Raw genomic sequence first — 19,004 nt, 5'->3', positions numbered from 1 at the left:
GGGATAATCAAATCACAAAACTCGCATAAAAAAATGTTACAAGAGCATATAATTTCTGCCAAAATGAAAATAAACTGGAAACAAAAGTAATTACTTTAAATCAATGGTGATGGCAAAGGAATGAGGCTATGTTAACAAGTGTGCCATCCATATTGGTAGCATAGATTGTCAACTGGTTCACCCTGAAGGTGCTTGGTATATTTCTTGTAAAAGACTCTAGCTGCTAATTACTTTTGCATAATTTTGTCTTTTTTGGTCTCAAGAAGTAATACCTGAATACTTCCCTAAAAAAGATGCTGACTGATTCAGTGCCATCCAGTATTACAGAAAGAAACAAAAAACTTAGCATTTGCAGAAAACAAGTTGCTCTTTTCTTGTTTTACACAAAGTTGCTCACTACATTTGGTTTGTTCCATCAATTGCATTAACATATATAATTAAAGTTTTTATTCATTTACATCCACTACAAAATGTTTCAAAAATTTAATAGTTACAGACTATCATACAGTACAAGGAAAAAATGCAACCAAGCATGAGAATTGCAGGAAATTGGAAGCAAACAAACCTGATGTACAGGCAGCTGAAAAGTTTCTCCAGAAGCAACTGGTTTTGACAATAGCTCTTGACGGAGACGCTGAACTTCTAGTGCCTGTCGCTTATTCTCTGCCTGACACAACTCTTTCTCCTAATAAATAACAATTAACTATACTATACAGCTTGCTCTTCTGTTTTAACATTAATCACTTATAATACATAAAAGACAACAATCTTTTTACACTAAATTGTACTTTTCCTAACTATACAAACCTGAGGTCCTTTACATTAGAATTACTTTCATGTGGCTGGAAACGCATGTTAAAACTCTTGAACAAGGTGGTTAGGCAGTAACTAATGTCTGGTAGTGAGTCCTGCCTGCCCAGATGTAAACATTGTAACGGCCTCGCCCAAGTTTCAAGTTGAGGGGCGGCATGAAGGGTAAATGTAATGTTGAGGACTCAGTTTATAATAGTTAGGAAAATGCTGTTTACTTTAAAAAATTGTGATTTATTCCTACATGATATACAAACCATCGGCCCTTTACATTAGGAAGACTCGCTTGTTGGAGGGAGGAATCTGAGTGAGTCTCAGAACTGACTAGAGTTTGCCGCACCTGGGCTACTCCTCCTGGTTGAAAGAGCGAGGAGGAGTACCATGCCTCTGGCATATTGATAGGAGCATAGGAATTGCAAGACCAACTGTCAAACTTCTGGACCTTTCGAATGAGTATGGAATCATAACTCATATGAAAATAGGCTAGGAAGAATCTAAAGGGTTGGAGGCAGTAAGGCAAAAACCAGAAAAGGGTTTGTCTTATTGCCAGGGTGTCCATCCTCCCCTTGCTAGAGGAAGGAACAGGATTGCTTCTATGATTCTAGGAAGAAAAATAGAATGGGTGCTCGATGTGAAAGCTTACCGCATCAGATGCCAATTCCAGCAAGTGTCGGCTAGAGTCCCATTCTCTGCCCGAAGGGACAGAAGCAGGGGGACAAGGAAGAAGGAGGAGAGGCCTGTCATCCCGAAGAATAAGACCCTCGAGTCCTCCTGGGGCGTGACACTCCTGATCTCTTCTCCTTGGAGGGATAACCTTGCCAGAACACAGTAAACCATCCTCGACTACTCAGATGTACGGCGAGCTGATCCGAGAACCAAGCCCGAGATGTAGATCCACAGAACTCCGATAAGAGACAAAACTCGTCGGAGTCCTCTCTATCCGACTTGTATCCCCCAGCAGGCGTAGGCAACAGCATACAATCAGGCAGTGAGAGAGACCAAATTACAATAGACCGACTGCTTTTCTCCATCTCTTTTACTCATCTTCTAGTTAAAAAAGTAAAAAGAAGAATAAAAGCATTGTTAGTAACGTTGCTCTCTTGTGTGTAAATCATTTGCCATAAACAACCGAACGAAATCGGATGACAACAGCTGTTTTGCTTGTATTTCAACCGTCGTACGGCAGTAAACAATTACCGTAGTTATGCTACAAACAAAGTTGAGTAGAATAGGACTGATATATTCTTACATTATATCCTTATTCGCTAAGGATAAAAGATCAACAAGGAAATATACTGTTAAATTTAAGCTGCAAGTCGTAGCTAAAGCTGAGAAAACAATGTTCAAGCTGCTAATGACTATAAATCATCATGCATCGGCAACATGAATGAAACTCGACCGTAAATAAAATTGGAAAGTATTTTAATCAGAACTACTAAACGCATATTACTGCTGTTTTCATGCCGATAAAAGATAAATACGTAAAGCTCGTATTGTTATGAAATCAAGTGAATATAGCAAATGGAATCTTGGTATTTTTACATAAAACAAACCAGCCCCCAAACGGCCAATGTCATCTATTAACGAAAAAAATAGCAAAATTAATTTCACAAGACGTATTTAAGTTGTATTTCGACTTAAAAATACTTTGTATGTCGAAAAATAACCTTGCCCCATAAAAATAAGGTATCTAGGGATTCATTTATGCTAACTAGAAGCAAGAAAAGTGCTCTGAGCTGAGTTAAATACAGCAAAATAAACTTACCATGTAATCGATTTCCAAACCAAAACATTGATCGCTATGATCGCAACTTATGATATTAAAACAATATAGGAATATCTACAATATTATTGGATACAGTAAAATAAACCATAACATTCTAAAGATCCTTTGAAAAGATCCATATTCGTTATGTTGATGTTTGTATAAAACGATATTAATATGTGAAAACAGAGTACAGTATAATGTTGGCTAGGCTACCTTATATGTATACGATATACCATAGTGCAGGCTAAGCTAATTCTTGTTTGTTATTCAATTTCTCTATGTACTGAATTATCGTGAGTCAATCTGCATGAACATCCAGAATTAGCTAATATTAATAATTATTACTATACCGCATATGCATAGAGTATACTTTATAGTGTAAGCTAGGCTACCATACAGGTATAAATGGTATGAATACCCTAGTATAGGCTAGGCCATATGCGAGATACGTTTTTTCCAACAAACGATGGCTTTTTTGGAACCAAACTCCATCGTAAGTAGGATAATACCTGCATAAGCATTTTTAGATGTTTTTTTGTGTCTGAACTATCAAATAGGTAGTTCTAAGTGTTTTCAGAAGGGTTTAAGTATTCGCAGATTTTAGATACTAGCGGGGGTATGTGTGTATGTGTGTGTGGTATGCATCCCCCGCAAATACAGGGGGTTTGCTGTAAACTGGTAATTGCCAATTTAAGAGAACATTCTACATTAGCTACATTCCTAGCTTTGGCTCTAAGAGCCAATTTCCTCTTCCTGTCTCATTCTAACTTATCTAAGTGAGATTTTAAAGTTTTCCACCTACCTTGATCCCAGTCCCTATACTCGATACATGTCAAATCAATAGAACAAGTTTGTCCCCTATAATCAGTACAGATTGTGTGGGAGTCATAAGATGCTTTCATAAGTCTAGTTTTAGAGCCTTTGCTGCAAAACCGGATACAGTACTAGAAGAGCTAGTGTCAGACATCGTCGTGAAAAGTCAAAATCAGGAAATAATTGCTAATACTGAGTCTAATAAATCCCAGCTATTTGAAAATAGCTTAAATGCTACCAAAAGTTTGGAATACGTCACCAAACAGAGACAAAGAAAAACCGTCCGGCGACCAATCTCGAAACAATAGCTGCTGTGACAACTGAACTACAGTCATTAACTGGCACAAACGGACTGACGCTGTTTAGCAGTGTTGTACCGTCCTCCCCCGATAGTGGGTGGGACCTAGTCACCTACACTAAAACAATCAAATGCTACCGTGAATTTCAAATTTTTAGCTGCCGCACACGAGTTAGAGACTTAGACTATGTAATTACTTGTTAACCCTTAAACGCCGAGCCTCTATTTACAAAAACGTCTCCAGTATGCTGGCGGCGTTCGGTGAGTTAGCGCGCCCGAGCGGAAAAAAGTTTTTTCAAAAATCACAGCACGCTTAGTTTTTTTAAGATTAAGAGTTAATTTTTGGCTAATTTTTGTCATTGCCTGAAGTTTAGTATGCAACCATCAGAAATGGAAAAAATATCATTATCATATATAAATATTCAAATATATGACAGCACAAAAATTTTTCATATACAATTTTATACAAATCGCGCTGAGCAAAATGGTTAAAGCTAACAGGTTATTTTGTTTTCTTTGTATTATACACTAAATTGCGATGATTTTGGTATATAACAAATTGTAAAACGATCAAAGCAACACAGAAAAATATTATCACAAAATGATGCATGAATTAACGCTGGACGTAAAAATGTTTTTTTTCAAAAATTCACCATAAATCGAAATATTGTGCTAGAGACTTCCGTTTGTTGAAAAATGAAGCTAATTGATTGAATATTACTAGACTGTAAGTGTTTAACTTACAATTGCAGTTTTCGACCATTTCGGTCGAGTTAAAGTTGACCAAAAGTCGAATTTTTCTATTTATCGTGATTTATATGAAAATATTTCAAAACTGATGAAAGCTACAACCATGAATTATTTCTGTTGTATTGTACATGAGATTGCGCACATTTTAATATATAAATTTTATGTAACGACTAATATAAAACTGTGCAAATATTACGACAACGTGACGAAAGAATTTCTGAGATGTTACAGCGAGTTACCTGGCGCGATGTAAGGAAAATGTTTTTCAAAATTCACCATAAATCGAAATATTGTGCTAGAGACTTCCAGTTTGTTGCAAAATGAAGGTAAACGATTGAATATTACTAGAATGTAAGAGTTTTAGCTTACAATTGCGTTTTTGACCATTTCGGTCAGTTAAAGTTGACCAAAAGTTGAAATTTTGGCAGTTATCGTGATTTATGTGAAAATATTTCAAAACTGATAAAAGCTACAACCATGAGCTATTTTCTGTTGTATTCTACATGAAATTGCACACATTTTCATATATGAAAGTTTATGTAAAACGATGCAAACATTACGACAACTTGACGAAAGAATTTCTGAGATGTTTGGCCGAGTTACCGCGTGCAGACGTAAGGAAAAAGTTTTTTTTTTCCAGAAATTCACCATAAATCGAAATATTGTGCTAAAGACTTCCAGTTTGTTGCAAAATGAAGGTACATGATTGAATATTACTAGAATGTAAGAGTTTTAGCTTATAATTGCGTTTTTCGACCATTTCGGTCAAGTTAAAGTTGACCAAAGGTTGAAATTTTGGCAGTTATCGTGATTTATATGAAAATATTTCAAAACTGATAAAAGCTACAACCATGAGTTATTTTCGGTTGTATTCTACATGAAATTGCGCACATTTCCATACATAAAACTTTATGTAACGACTAATATAAAATGGTGCAAACATTACGACAACGCGACGAAAGAATTTCTGGCGCGGACATAAGGAAAAAGTTTTTTTTAAAAAATTCACCATAAATCGAAATATTGTGCTAGAGACTTCCAATTTGTTGCAAAATGAAGGTAAATGATTGAATATTACTAGAATGTAAGAGTTTTGCTTACAATTGCGTTTTCGACCATTTCGGTCAGAGTCAAAGTTGACCGAAGGTTGAAATTTTGGCAGTTATCGTGGTTTATATGAAAATATTTCCAAACTGATAAAAGCTACAACCATGGGTTTGTATTTTGCTGTATTTTACATGAAATTGCACACATTTTCATATATAAAACTTTTACGTAATGGCTAATATAAAACAGTGCAAAAATTACGACAAAATGACAGAAAAATTTCTGAAATTTTGGCGAGTTACGCATGGGACGTAAGAAAAAGTTTTTTTAAATTCACCATAAATCAAAATATTGTGCTAGAGACTTCCAATTTGTTGCAAAATGAAGGTAAATGATTGCATATTACTAGAATGTAAGAGTTTTAGCTTACAATTGCGTTTTTCAACCATTTCGGTCGAGTCAAAGTTGACCGAAGGTTGAAATTTTTTGTAGTCGACGTACGGTGCGTCCACTTGGCACCCAACAGACAATTTTAGTCGACGTATGATACGTCCAGTAGGCGTTTAAGGGTTAAGTTACATGTATAAAAAAGATTAGTAAAGAGAGAGTCCTCGCACTCTGAGGTGGTCTGTCCTATGAAGCGAGAGGAGGCCCCTGAGGTGAGGTCGTCCAACCGCCCGCCGTCCCCGCTGATCTTTGCTCACTTGTATCTCTCCTGAAGGAGAGATAGCCAGGAAGGAAGCTACCAGAAGAAACGAAGGGGCAGTCAGCAAGGGTGCTGTGGGAGGCGAATAACCTTCTGTGGACGCCTGGCAACCCCCTTCCAATAAAGTTCCTCCTGGCAAAGCTGCCCATGGCACAGGCGGCGAAGAGCAACACTCACACAAACAGAAATTTACAGTCACGCTCCCGCCCAAGGAACAGAGAGCTTGAGGCCCAAATGACAGGGGAGTGAAAATTTATGACCCTGGCCTCTGAACCTAAGAAACACACATTGGGGAAAGATGGCCTTACCGCAAGGCTATCAAAATCGTGGGTTTGTACATCAAAAAATATCAAACACACAATATATACTGTACACAAATCAACACAAAAGATCCACCAAGAAAGAAGAGTTTAACGATAGTCAGGCAGAGAGCTCTGGAAACACCTCTGCACAGCATGACAGCCAAAAAGCAAATTGGAATATTTACAACTGGGCAGGTGGGATTCCTGCCTACCGGACGGTAGTTACTGCCTAACCACCTTGTTCAAGAGTTTTAACGGCCATTTCCAGCTTCGCTGTAATTAGTTCCTAATGTAAAGGACCGATGGTGTGTATATCGTATAGGAACAATCAAATTCTATGCTGCACTGTCTGGGTAACAAGAGGATGCCACAGGCCTTTGTTCTGTACCTTTACTGATTCAGTACATTGAAACTAAGTGCTAAATGATGTGACTTCAATTTTGTAAAAGTAAAGAATGCAAGAAAACTTCCGTAACATTATCCAGTAAATTTAAAATACTGGAATTAACACTAACTCTAATGCTGCAATGTACTACAGTATGTGTATTAAGGAGAATAAGTGATATGCATGATTGCTGCATTACAATAAAAAATTCTTTTATGATCACCAGGCAAAACCATGAATATGTGCTAAGTCTCACCAAAGCTTTTTGCCAAGGTTAAGAGAGACGAAAGAGCTAAAAATGTACCGTAGTCCCTGAATAATTTCAATTAAAGAATTTACAGATGTGCAAAGAAGGAGTGGTCATAGATTAGTATTTATATTAACCTTTAGTGCTGTTTCCAACTCCTGCTTCAGGACTGAATTCTCATCTGATGTATTTTGAAGAGCAGTAGAATGCACCTGCTGAACCAGGGATTCAACTTTATTCTGATATTGCTTCCCTGCTGATACCAATTTACCTTGCAAATTTGACAGTTCTTCACGGAGGCTTTCAATTGTTGACTGAAAAACAATGCAAATTTCATTAGAATTCAAAATGTTAACCAAACCATACATACCAACTGATCTTACATAACTGCAACTCTATGTATGTATTTAAAGCTCGTATATGCTAGAGCCCGAGAGTCCTGGGCTGCCTTTCTAGTTGCAGTTACAAGTAATAGCAAAAAAATCCACCAAACATTATCAATCCAGTCCATTAGTTGGACCTTAAGAACTTATACTTAAAAAAAAGCTAAGTTTAGCCCAAAACATATCAAATGTTTATTTTTATGTTGTACCTCAACATACACACTGTATACTACAATACTAATTGGAAACTTTATATAGAATTTAGGCATCATGTTCAGCTCAACTCCAATCATCATCATTGTCTTCAAAAGGGCCTCGTGAAATTCCATCACCCACTCATGTCTTTTCCGTGCTTTCACTTCCACAAATCTCCTGCCTCCCCTCTCATAGTCTTTAACCAAGAAGGTCTGGCACCTGGTCAACACTTCTGTACTAATCTTCTTTGGGTGGTGTTAAAGGTATGTCCAAGTCATCTACATCTCTCCTTCATTATAACCTAATACACACATGGAAATTTGGCAATTTCCCTTGAAGTATTATTTCTTACTCTATACTGCCATCTGACTCCTAATGCAGTATTTTTCTTACAGCTTTATTCTCAAAATGTTATTTTCATAATAAAATAAATTTTTGAACATACTTACCTGGTAGTTATATATAAGCTTAAGTCCCTGACGTCACGGCAGAATTTCAAAAACTTCGCGAATCGCCCGATCGGTAGTCAGGTGAACCACCTGTGCGCCTCTACCCAGGTACCTGGAACCATTCCAACTATTCCTCAGATCTTCCATGCCCCTAGTCTCTAGAGGGGAAGAGGGTGGGAATATAATTATATCTAACTTCTAGGTGAGTATGTTCAAAAAATTTATTTTATTATGAAAATAACATTTTTAAACATCTAACTTCCTGGTAGTTATATATATAGCTGATTGACACCTTTGGTGGAGGGTCAGAGACAGCCAACATCGTTGGAATTATAATTAAAGTTGCAAACCAACTCTAGGTTCCTACCTGTTAAGGAAGCTGACTTCAATATTTCTCATTATGTCTGCATTCCTAAGAGATCCAGCGATCCACCAGGGGGCTGAAAAATCTCTGGGAGCTGTCAACCGGTGTATAACCTCTATGTGACTAGACAACTCTCAATACCCTTTGTTCCAGCGCTACCAAGGAACTTTGACAACCCAATGATTGTGGAAGACTACGCCCAATCTTCACAAACAACCATAAAATTTCAACCATTCCAAGGCAAGAACAAAAGGTATTGTTTTATGGAATTGGATTAAGGAAGCTGAGTTCAATGAACTCGCCCTCATTATGTCTGCATTCCTTAAGAGATCCAGCGATCCACCAGGGGGCTGAAAAATCTCTAGGGGCTGTCAACCGTGTATAACCTCTATGTGACTAGACCTCCTCTCAATACCCTAGTTCCAGGCGCTTCCAAGGAACTTTCAAAACCAATGAATGTGGAAGACTGTCCAGTCTTCACAAACAACCATAAAAAATTCTCCATCCCAAAGTAAGAAAAAGGGTATTGGTTTATGGGATTGTTAGGGTATTACCCTCTCCCACTAGTAGATGCTATAAAGGACCCAGCGTATACCAGTCTTTGTATAATGTTTGGACTTTTTAGACAGTGAGGTAAATACTGACTTGTTTCTCAGAAGGTCGTGTCCAAGATACTCTGCCAGGACCTGTTCCTGTTTAATTGCTAAGAGGTTGCAGTCTCACAAAACAACTCATGCGTCTTTTTTACTTTCAGAATCTTATGTCCAAGAAAAAGGGTATTGGTTTCATATGAGGGTATCTTTTATCAACTGCCTGATAAAAAAGACAGAGCATTCTTCGACACCTGTCAGAGACTTTTTGACTGAGCACCAAAGCCCTTCTGAATTCCTTCTTAAGATCCTTTGTCCTGTCCTGGTCTGCTTCTTAAGAGCCCTTACCTGAATAGGACTTTCTCTCTCTTCTCCTGTAATGTCCGTTAGATTCGGAATCTCAACGTTCTGTGTCAGGGTTGTGATGAGTATTCATTTTATCAACTGAACTGTTGCAGTGAGCAGATTGCCTTGTCTTGTCTAAAGTCCATATTCTTGACTGAGAGCATGTATCTCACTAACTCTTTAAGTCTGTTGTCCAAACTGAACAAGAAAAGAGTTTTCCTCCTGTTATGTCCTCTTCAAAAATGTTCTCTATGGTTGGATCGAGCTATTCATTTTTTGCAAGGAACCTCAGGACCACGTCTAGGTTCCATGCTGGTGAGTTCTGTACTCTCTCCTTAGCAGTTTCAAGAATCTGAGTAGGTCCTGGAATTCTTATTGTTTTATAGGTTCAAGTTTTATGTCTAAAACTGCTGCCATCGTGCTCCTATAGCCCTTAATGGTAGAGGAACCTGGAAAAATTAAGCTTCCTCTTCACGGTGTAGAAGGAAGTCCACAATTTGAGTTACAGAGGTACTGGAAGAGGACACATGGTTGCTCTTGTACCATCCTCTAAATATCTCCCACTTGGATTTGTATACCCTCATGGTGGATGACCTCCTTACTCTTTCTATAGCACCAACCGCCTCTTTCGAAAAAACCTGTAGCTCTTGTAAGTTTTTTGATAGTCTGAAGGCAGTTACTTTTAGCGCTTGGGGGTTTTGGTGATATCTTTCCAAGTGAGGTTGTTTGAGTAGACCTACTCTCTGAGGTAGGCTCCTCGGGATGTCCACTATCCATTCCAGAACCTCTGTGAAACAATCTTTTATCGGCCAGTAAAGGGCCACAATGATCAATCTGGTACCCTCGTGTGAAACAAATTTTTTGCAGTACCCTGTGTATTATCTTGAAAGAGGGAAATGCATACACGTCCAAGTTGACCAGTCCACCAGAACGCGTCTATGTATATAGCCCCGGGATCTGGTACTGGAGAGCAGTAAGTTTCCATCCTCTTCGTTTGCGCTGCTTGCGAAGAGATCTATGCAAGGACGTCCCCAAAGTCCTGATGTAGCGTCCATTCTGTTGAGAGGACTTGATTTCCTGCTCAGAATGTTCGCCCTCACATTTTTCTCCCCTTGGATAAAGCGGGTTACTAGTTTGACATTCTTCTCTTTTGCCCAGAGAAGAGGTCCTCTTATTGTCTCGTATAGAGACCTGGAGTGAAGTGCCCCTTTGTTTGCTGATGTAGGCCAACGCTGCCGTGTTGTTGTCGGTGTTGACCCTGCACCTCTCTGTTCCCCACTGTGTTCGAACTCCTGAGAGCTAGACGGATTGCAGTTAGTTCCTTCTAATTAATGTTTAACTTCTCCTGCTCTCTGGTCCAGGAGCCCGAGACTTGTTATTTCCCTAGTGTTGCTCCCCATACTGAGTCCGACGCGATGGATAACAACACTAGGTCTGGGTTCCCCTCTAATATAGAGAAGGACTCCTGGAGCTTGACGGGGTCGTTCCACCACTGTAAATACGGCCTTATTGGTTCCAGAAATGGGGATGCACTTGGTCTCCAGTTCTATTTCCTTGTCCCAGTTCTGATTTAGATGAAACTGTAACGGGCATAGAATTAACCTCCCAAAGGAGACAAACTGTTCCAGCAAGGAAAGGGTCCCCAGCAGACTCATCCATTCCTTACCAAGCATATCTGTCTTTATAAAGTCCTGAAATTTTCTTAAGGCTTGTCCGTCCTTGCAATAGACGGAAAAGCCCTAAAATCCTGACTCTGAATCTTCATCCTAAGGTATAGAAACTTTTGGAATGGGATCAGCTGAGATTTCTGTCTGTTTATCAGTAGTCCTAATTCCTTCTATACCTAAATCGTGGTCTGAAGATCCTCCAGGCAGAGTGTGCGGGAAGGAGCTCTGAAAGCCAGTCGTCAAAGTACAAGGAGATTCTGATGTTTCTCGAGTGAAGAAAAAACCTGCTACATTGGCAATCATCCTTGTGAAAATCTTTGTTAGGCGCTGATGCCAGTGCATCTTGCGTCCTGAGCTACCTCCACGTCTTGGCTTCCAATATCTTGAAGCCTGACGTCCTGGCGTCAATGCCTTGATGCTTGACGTCTTGGGTTCATTGACGCTTGTCATCATGGTGTTTCACTCCTAGATGCTTGACGCCACTGCATCCAGCGTCTAGAGTTTCATTCACTCGTTCTGCGTCTTAAACTTCTGGACGTCTAGAAGCTTTAGTTGGACGTCTATTATCCTTCTTCTCTTTGCCTGGTTGTCACGCTTGTACCAGGGAAGACAAAGTCTGCTGCATATTTTGTAGTAAGCTATATGCGGGGCTTCCTGCTGTTGGGGACAGGTTGGGAAGCCTCAACTCACGAAAATTATTTCCTCCTCATCGTCAATAATGGATCGTGGAGGGGTTCTGCAGACGAGTACCAATCCTAAGGAGGAAGAGGAGGATGTACTCTCGAAAGGCAGCACAGAGTCCGCCACGCTCTTGCAGCCTGGTATCCTGACTGAACAGGACTGTCTCGTTTGTTCTTAGTAGGAGAGCTACCCTTGGGGCTGGAAGGGAAGAGCTCCGGGCTGCTCCAGTGGCTACAACCTGGAGTCTATGAAGTTTTATCATGACGTCCCTCAATATTGGGTAACTTGCTCTTGAGAGGTCTGGCTCCAGAGCCAGACGTCAACCCCGTCTGGTTAGGCTGAAACAAAGGGCGAAACTGGAAAACCTTTCCGTGGACGAACTTCAGAAAATTCTTGGAGTTCGGGTGCATGGGGATGTAAAAATACGCATCCTGGAGGTCCAGTGAGGCCATCCAGTCATGCTGTCCGACAGCTGCTAGAACCGATTTGTCGTTTCCATAGCGACCTTTGTTTATTGCACAAAAAAGTTGAGTGCAATCACGTCTAACACCGGTCTCTAACCCCCAAGCATTTGGGGATCAGGAATAACCAATGTAGAATCCTGGGGAATTCGGATCTTGAACTCTCTGTCTGGTCTCCTTTGCAACATCATAGACACTTGTTGCTATAAAGCCTTTGCCTTTGTTCTGTTGTTGTATTTGGCAAAAAGTCTAATTGTCTTGTTACTATAGGGGCCTCCTCAGGCTGGACAGTCTGGCTCCTACCGCAGTCTGCAGAAGAAAGGCAGGTCCTCTTTCTTCCCTGTGTAGAGCCTCTTCTCCCATTCATCTACCCACCCTAGAGGAACCTCTATTGGAGGGCTGACCACGAAAAGAGAGCTGAGATACCTGAAACACAGGAGCCTCAGCCTTACTCTTTTTAGCGATGAAAGTCGTTGGTAGGACTTTTCTTGCTGTTTTAGATATTAAAACTTACGTGGTTTTCTGAGCCAAGGATGAAAAGGCCTCTTTACCAAATCCTGAGAGAAGAGGTGAGAGGAAAAAAGGGGTATAAATCAGTTCTGATTTTGATTGGACGTGACCCATTAGCCAGGAAAGAGCAAAGATGGGCTCTTTTTCTTCAGGATTCCCGCTGAGAAAGATGCAGTAGATTCATTGGAACTATCTCAGAGTCCTTTATCCATACACGACATCAGATATATGAGTTCTTCGGTGTCAGTCGTGTTGAATAATTCCATCTTCCTTCCTGGGAAGGGGCAGGTATTTCGAGGCCGAACGATTCTCTAGTTTGATACTAAACGCTAGACCTTGAGCTAGTTTGGTTGGAGGAAAAACAAAGGCTGTCTTTCATTGTTTCTCCTTCGAAAGTATCCATTCTTCGTAAATGCTGCCCTCTTAGACGCCTTCACAAGAGTAAATTCTGAAGGCGGGGAATGAGGAGCAGTCAGGATAAATTTCTCTGGAAAAAATTTCCGAAAATAGCTTCATAAGTCTTTTCAAGTCTGATGCAAGCTGATGGCCTTTTATATTGTCTTCGTCGGAAATCTCTACAATAGATTCACAGGAGAATGCGGGATATTATCATTCTCTTCTTCCAATTTTCGAAGACGAAGTAGCGGCGTCTTTCAAAATATCATCTTGACGCCTGGCATCCTGGCGTTCAGTCTCTTGACGCCTGGCGTGTTGGCGTCCATTTTCTTGAAGCTTAATGCCTTGGCGTCCAGCTTAATGACGCCTGATATCCTGGTGTCTAACTTCTCGACACTTGACGTCCTGGCGTCCAGCTTCTCTCGCCTGACGTCCTGGCGTCCAGCCTCGGCGCCGACGTCCTGGCGTCCAGCTTCTCGACGCTCGATGTCCTGGCGTCAAGCCTCATGACGCCGATGTCCTGGGTCCAGCTTCTCGGCCGATCGCCCTGGCGTCGAGCTTCGACGCCTGACTTCCTCCTGGCGTCCTGGCGTCCCAGACTTCTCACGTTCGTTCCCGCCAAACCTAGAGGTTACTTGAGAACTGGCGCCACCTGTGCGACATCGGTCAAAAGTCCTCCGGTTGACGTACAGCAACTGGTGGACGAAAAAACACTTTAACCTCGCCTTTCCTGGCTGGCGGTGAGCGCCCTGGGAAATGTCAACAGGACGCTTTCGGGGGCGACTGCTTGCCAGCTAAAGCCTCTTGCCTCCCTTCGTCTGTCGACTTTCCTTCTCACAGGGGTTGGTGAGCTTGGAAGAGGTCTAGGACTAGGAGCACAACAGGACCAAGCTTGGTCAGCACCCTCCACTGCACTTGCACTAACAACATATTAACACTTGTATTTTTTAGATCTCTTATTGTTGATCACATATTATCCCTGTCTTCTGAGAGGGATTTTACCTGTTGGGCCAGGGTCTGAATGGCAGCCAACAAATCATTAAGTGTTGGGTCCTTACCTGTTTCAGTAGGGGTTCAGAGACTACCACTTCTTTGTTTTCGGAGAAGGATCAATAGGATAGTTAGCAAGGGAAAAGAATTAACTATTTCCTGGTTATATCAAGAAGAGTGAGACACAGTACTCTTTGGCTCTTCTGAGCTGGTCTTCCATTCCCGTTCTTCAGACATACTGAGTGGGGATCCAAGGAGACTTTAGCAAGCATTGCATCCCCACACACACATTTTCACACTCGATGAAGTCAGATATGTTATAAGAAAATCCAAAAGCAAACAAGCGAAAGCCAAGCCAAAGTGTACTTCACCAAAATAAGTTGCAAAAAACACGGCTACGAAATTCCATTGATGTTACCGACACAGCGGCAGGGAAGATCTGAGGAATAGTTGGAATGGTTCCAGGTACCTGGGTAGAGGGCGCATTAGGTGGTTCACCTGACTACCCGATCGGCGATTGCCAGTGAGTTTTTGAAATTCTGCCGTGACGTCAGGGACTTAAGCTATATATATAACTACCAGGGAAGTTAGATGTTTAAAAATGATATCTACTGGATATAGCCTCACTGTCATGTACATATTCATGTCTGTATAACTATTTGAATTGTACTAATGATAACCTTACTTTCATATGAAATGTCAGCATAACTGATTTCCAAATCTTATTCAGCCTGGCCTCCATTTGATTTTCCATGACATAAACCTTTCAACAACAAATACCAACTCAAAGAGAATGCCTCTGAGAATACTTGTGCATGTTTTTCTATGCATGATGTCATGTTGGGCAGTCCAAGGGGAACAAAGCCCACTCAGCCAGGTCAGGACATGGCACCCTTGGTTTAAATATGTCTTTGATCTGCTTTTATGCTGGCTGCAACCTGCGGAACTGTAGATATATGATGCATTCTATTTAGCAAGCTTTGTAAATCTTGTGGGTTTTACTGATTAAAGTGGCCTCAGCTGCACATTCAAAGTCTGTGAAGTTTCTATCATGACTCCAATCAGATCCTGACCTTACATCTCCAAACACTTTTTTCATTATAAATTGCATGAGAGGGGCTAACAGCACCTCACTATTTACTGAAAATTCACCTTAAATGGCTCCATCAACATTAAATTTTAATCTACTTCATTCTGGGATACTTTCAAATAGCTTTATATATTCAATGGGAATAACATGGTGACATAAAACCTTCCATAATATTGGTCTGTGGCTGATGTTAAATGTCTTCTTATTATCAACAAAAAATACCAAAAGATTTTTAAATTCCATACATGGCTGCACAATATGTCTTAATAATGATATTGGACCTTTACCACTCTTATCATTCTTTCGCATGGCTACTGAGAATAAACATACTGAATACTGTCACCATAACTAATATAAATGAAATGACTCTATAATACCACATTCAGTTGGGTCAGGGCAATTTTCTTTGGTACCTTTGCTATGATTTCAAGTTCTTAACCATCAATCCGTACAACAGTTAGTAATCGCGTTGTCACTTCAGTTTCAGCTGCAATCAACTCTGCAGTTTAAATTTTGCAATTTTGTAATAAATTTTGCATTTTTGTTCATTTGTCTTCTTTGATGCTGATGCAGCATTACTATTAACAAAATGAATGGATGTATGGTATTTAGGGCAGAAGCACAAGCACCAGGAACATGAAGGCCAACAACACACTGAAGATTAAGAAATTATGACTGGAAAGATGATTGGCAGTTGTAACTCACTAACTTAAAATATGAAAACTTTAAAGAAAACTTTGAAAATTAAAAGTGAAATAAAATCCATGAATAACTATTTATCCAGTTTACATGGACACTACAAGGAGGACTGCACTTAGGAATTTTAACTCAGGCTAAAACTCTACATTTTAGCCTGAATTTTTTCTATCTACAGTACTCATAACTACTACTACAGTATATACTTATAATACTCTTTATACTATGACTATTTAGAGCTTATAAAATGAATCAAATTTGGTTTTCCAGAGACTAATTGAATGATAATGCCACTAAGGTATCACTGTAGAGAAAATTATGCATTCATAACTGTGATTCTTTTATTTTTGCCCTTTTATCAGACCATAAGTTATCAGTTTAAACCTTAAGAATAGCAAACAAAAATGATCTTATTTCTACTTAAGGGATTTTGACGAAGGAAAAATCTATTTCTGGAGAGGGGACCGTGTCACCCGGTGAAAAAGTCCATTCAGCACTTATTTCTAGGTAATTCCGTTGCTAGATACCAGAGAAAGCTAAATGAAATGCTGGAGTTACTACCCCCAGAGCGAGCTCCATCAGATGGAGTCGTGTATGGAAAAGGGTGAACTACAAAAACACGGAACCTTATCCTATAGAGATCCCAAAGTCAAAAGTCCCACAGGGAGGTGCCGTTCAAACCCATGCACCACTGGATGGACAGCACACAAAACACCGCTAGCCGCATTCCATGAAAGCATCACCCCACCAGAATGATGTTTACTATGGGAGGGACATGACACATGATGGAGGTGGGTCACGGGTGACACGTTCCCCTCTCCAGAAATAGATTTTTCCTTTGTCAAAATCCCTTTTCTGGATCGGGTCCCGTGTCAGCCGGTGAAAATTAACAGAGAAATAAATATCATTCTTAAACTAAAGAGATAATAATTCTAAGGGGAACAGAAGACCAAGGTCCAAAAGAAATTTTTAATCACTAGTAACAATAACAATAATGTACAAATGAAACTGATGTTAGCTTAAAATTAACATGACAATATGAAAATATACATAAACAAAATAACTATACAATATTGAAAACCTTATAACCCAAATGTGTCATTTAGACAAACATATAGATAACACAGCCAGGTGAGAAGTCAAGGCAAGCCTGACTGAAAATGACCGTAAGGGGATAACTGAGGCAGTGGAGGAGGAAATGACTAGGAATCAGAAAGGGAACCAGAGGGAGGAACAACGTTCCCTGCCGCGACTGCTGAGAATTTAAGAGCTTCTAAGGATTTCAAATAGTGACGTTTGAAAACCAAGGGTGACTTCCAACCAGTGTACCTGGTAAGATCCGTGAAATTCATGTAATGAAAGTAATTAATGGAGGTGGCCACAGCTCTAATATCATGAACTCTTGGGACTGAGTCAGGGTTAGCCTGCTTGATAAAGTAAAGGATCTGTTGTATCAACAATTTTCAAATCATCCTTATGGAAAATTTAGTCTCACTGAAAGGATATGCAAAGTATAACTACTTAAAACACCTGTACATCATGCGTACTTCACTTGCATTTCATCAGCATTTTACATTTGGTCTCAAGTGAATTTTCTTTTCTCTTCTGTCTTGTAGACTTACCTTCTGAATTCTCATCTGACCCAGGTAGTCAACCATGACTTTCTCCAGATTTCCTGAGTTTCCTACTGGTCTTTGCCTACTATACTTCATATCTGCCCCTCTCCCATCTGAATAAGCATCCAAACCATCTTGATCTGTTAGCATTATGATGAAATAAGGAAATAAATCTGTCTGTAAAAAAATAATTTACCTGTTGTCTTTTCAAAAGTGTGGCCTGTTTATGTACTGTTTCTTCATATTCCTGCAGTAGATTCTCCCTGAAAAAAAACACAAAGTAACAATTAATTTAGTGCTGTATGTATTACAAATTAAGAGAAGCAATAAATAAGACAGGTATACAAGACAAGGTGCACCTGACTAACATAGTAACTTCGTATAACTGACTGAACTTTTAGAAATTCAAATCATCTTCATGCAAAAATGTTGGCACTGGTTAAATTTAAGGGATATGACAAGAAAGATCAGCAAGACTTTCTGTAAAATATACATTAAATTCCATATTTTCAAAAACTGAAAATTTCTCAAATAAATTTTATCTAAAAAATGCTGTTTTCTTGATAAAATTAAGTTTCATATACTGTAAAATTACCAAGTATTAAATAGCTATAGTTTCAACTTACACGGCAGCTTAAATTTGAAAAGTTGTGGTAGCGCTTCTATTGTTTTTGTGTAGGTGACTAATCCTGCCCACTATCAGGGAACAAAAGGAACAACACAGCAGAAGAGTTCAATTCGTTTGTGCCCCTATGTCCATGAGAGGCGAGGGAGGGAGGAATCCAATTCTGTAATTACTTGGTAAGTATATATGAAACAATTTTATCACGAAAATAACATTTTCATATAAGTAACTTACCAAGTAATTACATAGCTGAATCCCACATTGACAGGAGGTGGGATACATTGGACATATTCTACTCCAAAACACTGAGTAATGGTAATGAATATGGAATAGAAAAATTGCTAGCATTGATACAATGCTTGTTGTTTCCTTACCTGGTAAGAGAGCTACTGCAGGTAAATACTGCCTCTGGTTGGTGCTAATCTTAACCTGTTGTGGTGTGGCGGTTGAGCCATGGGGAGCCTCTACTTTAGATGGGAGCTTTGCAGTGAAGGATATGTCCGATGGCTAACAAAGCTTAAAAACAGATGCCCTTGCCCTGGGCACAGTACCAGATACAATAACCAAAGAATGCTGTCACCTAGACTGAAATAAAAACCACAACCCATCCACTAAAACTGGTGGGAACTCCAGGTACATACTACCACCAGGCTTCCCCATGACTTGACACCCTACATCAAGGTGAAGAGATAGAGGACAAAAGGAATGCTTCATATGCTTCTTCCCCAATACCATACCAGCCACTGATAAAGGCCCAAGGATACTGCAGTTTTCGAACACTGTTTCTATTTCTCTTAAATAGTGTGACATGAAGATCGAC

At 39.8% G+C, this 19,004-nt stretch overlaps 1 protein-coding gene across 1 annotated transcript in view; it reads right to left on the bottom strand.

The window, feature by feature from the left end:
* The window catches only part of LOC136834115 (sodium channel and clathrin linker 1-like), a 191,581-nt gene that overhangs the window by 146,692 nt on the left and 25,885 nt on the right, over nt 1-19,004 (bottom strand). The window contains exons 3-5 of the mRNA XM_067096374.1: nt 17,756-17,822; nt 7,264-7,440; nt 566-685 (exon numbers count right to left, since the gene is read on the bottom strand). Of these exons, the coding sequence (XP_066952475.1) occupies nt 566-685; nt 7,264-7,440; nt 17,756-17,822 (364 nt within the window). The remainder of the gene's footprint in view (nt 1-565; nt 686-7,263; nt 7,441-17,755; nt 17,823-19,004) is intronic.

Source organism: Macrobrachium rosenbergii, chromosome 53, assembly GCF_040412425.1.
Source record: "Macrobrachium rosenbergii isolate ZJJX-2024 chromosome 53, ASM4041242v1, whole genome shotgun sequence".
In the NCBI taxonomy this organism is placed as follows: domain Eukaryota; kingdom Metazoa; phylum Arthropoda; class Malacostraca; order Decapoda; family Palaemonidae; genus Macrobrachium; species Macrobrachium rosenbergii.
Note: the sequence above shows the minus strand (reverse complement) of the source record. Positions and strands in the feature narration are given on the sequence as shown.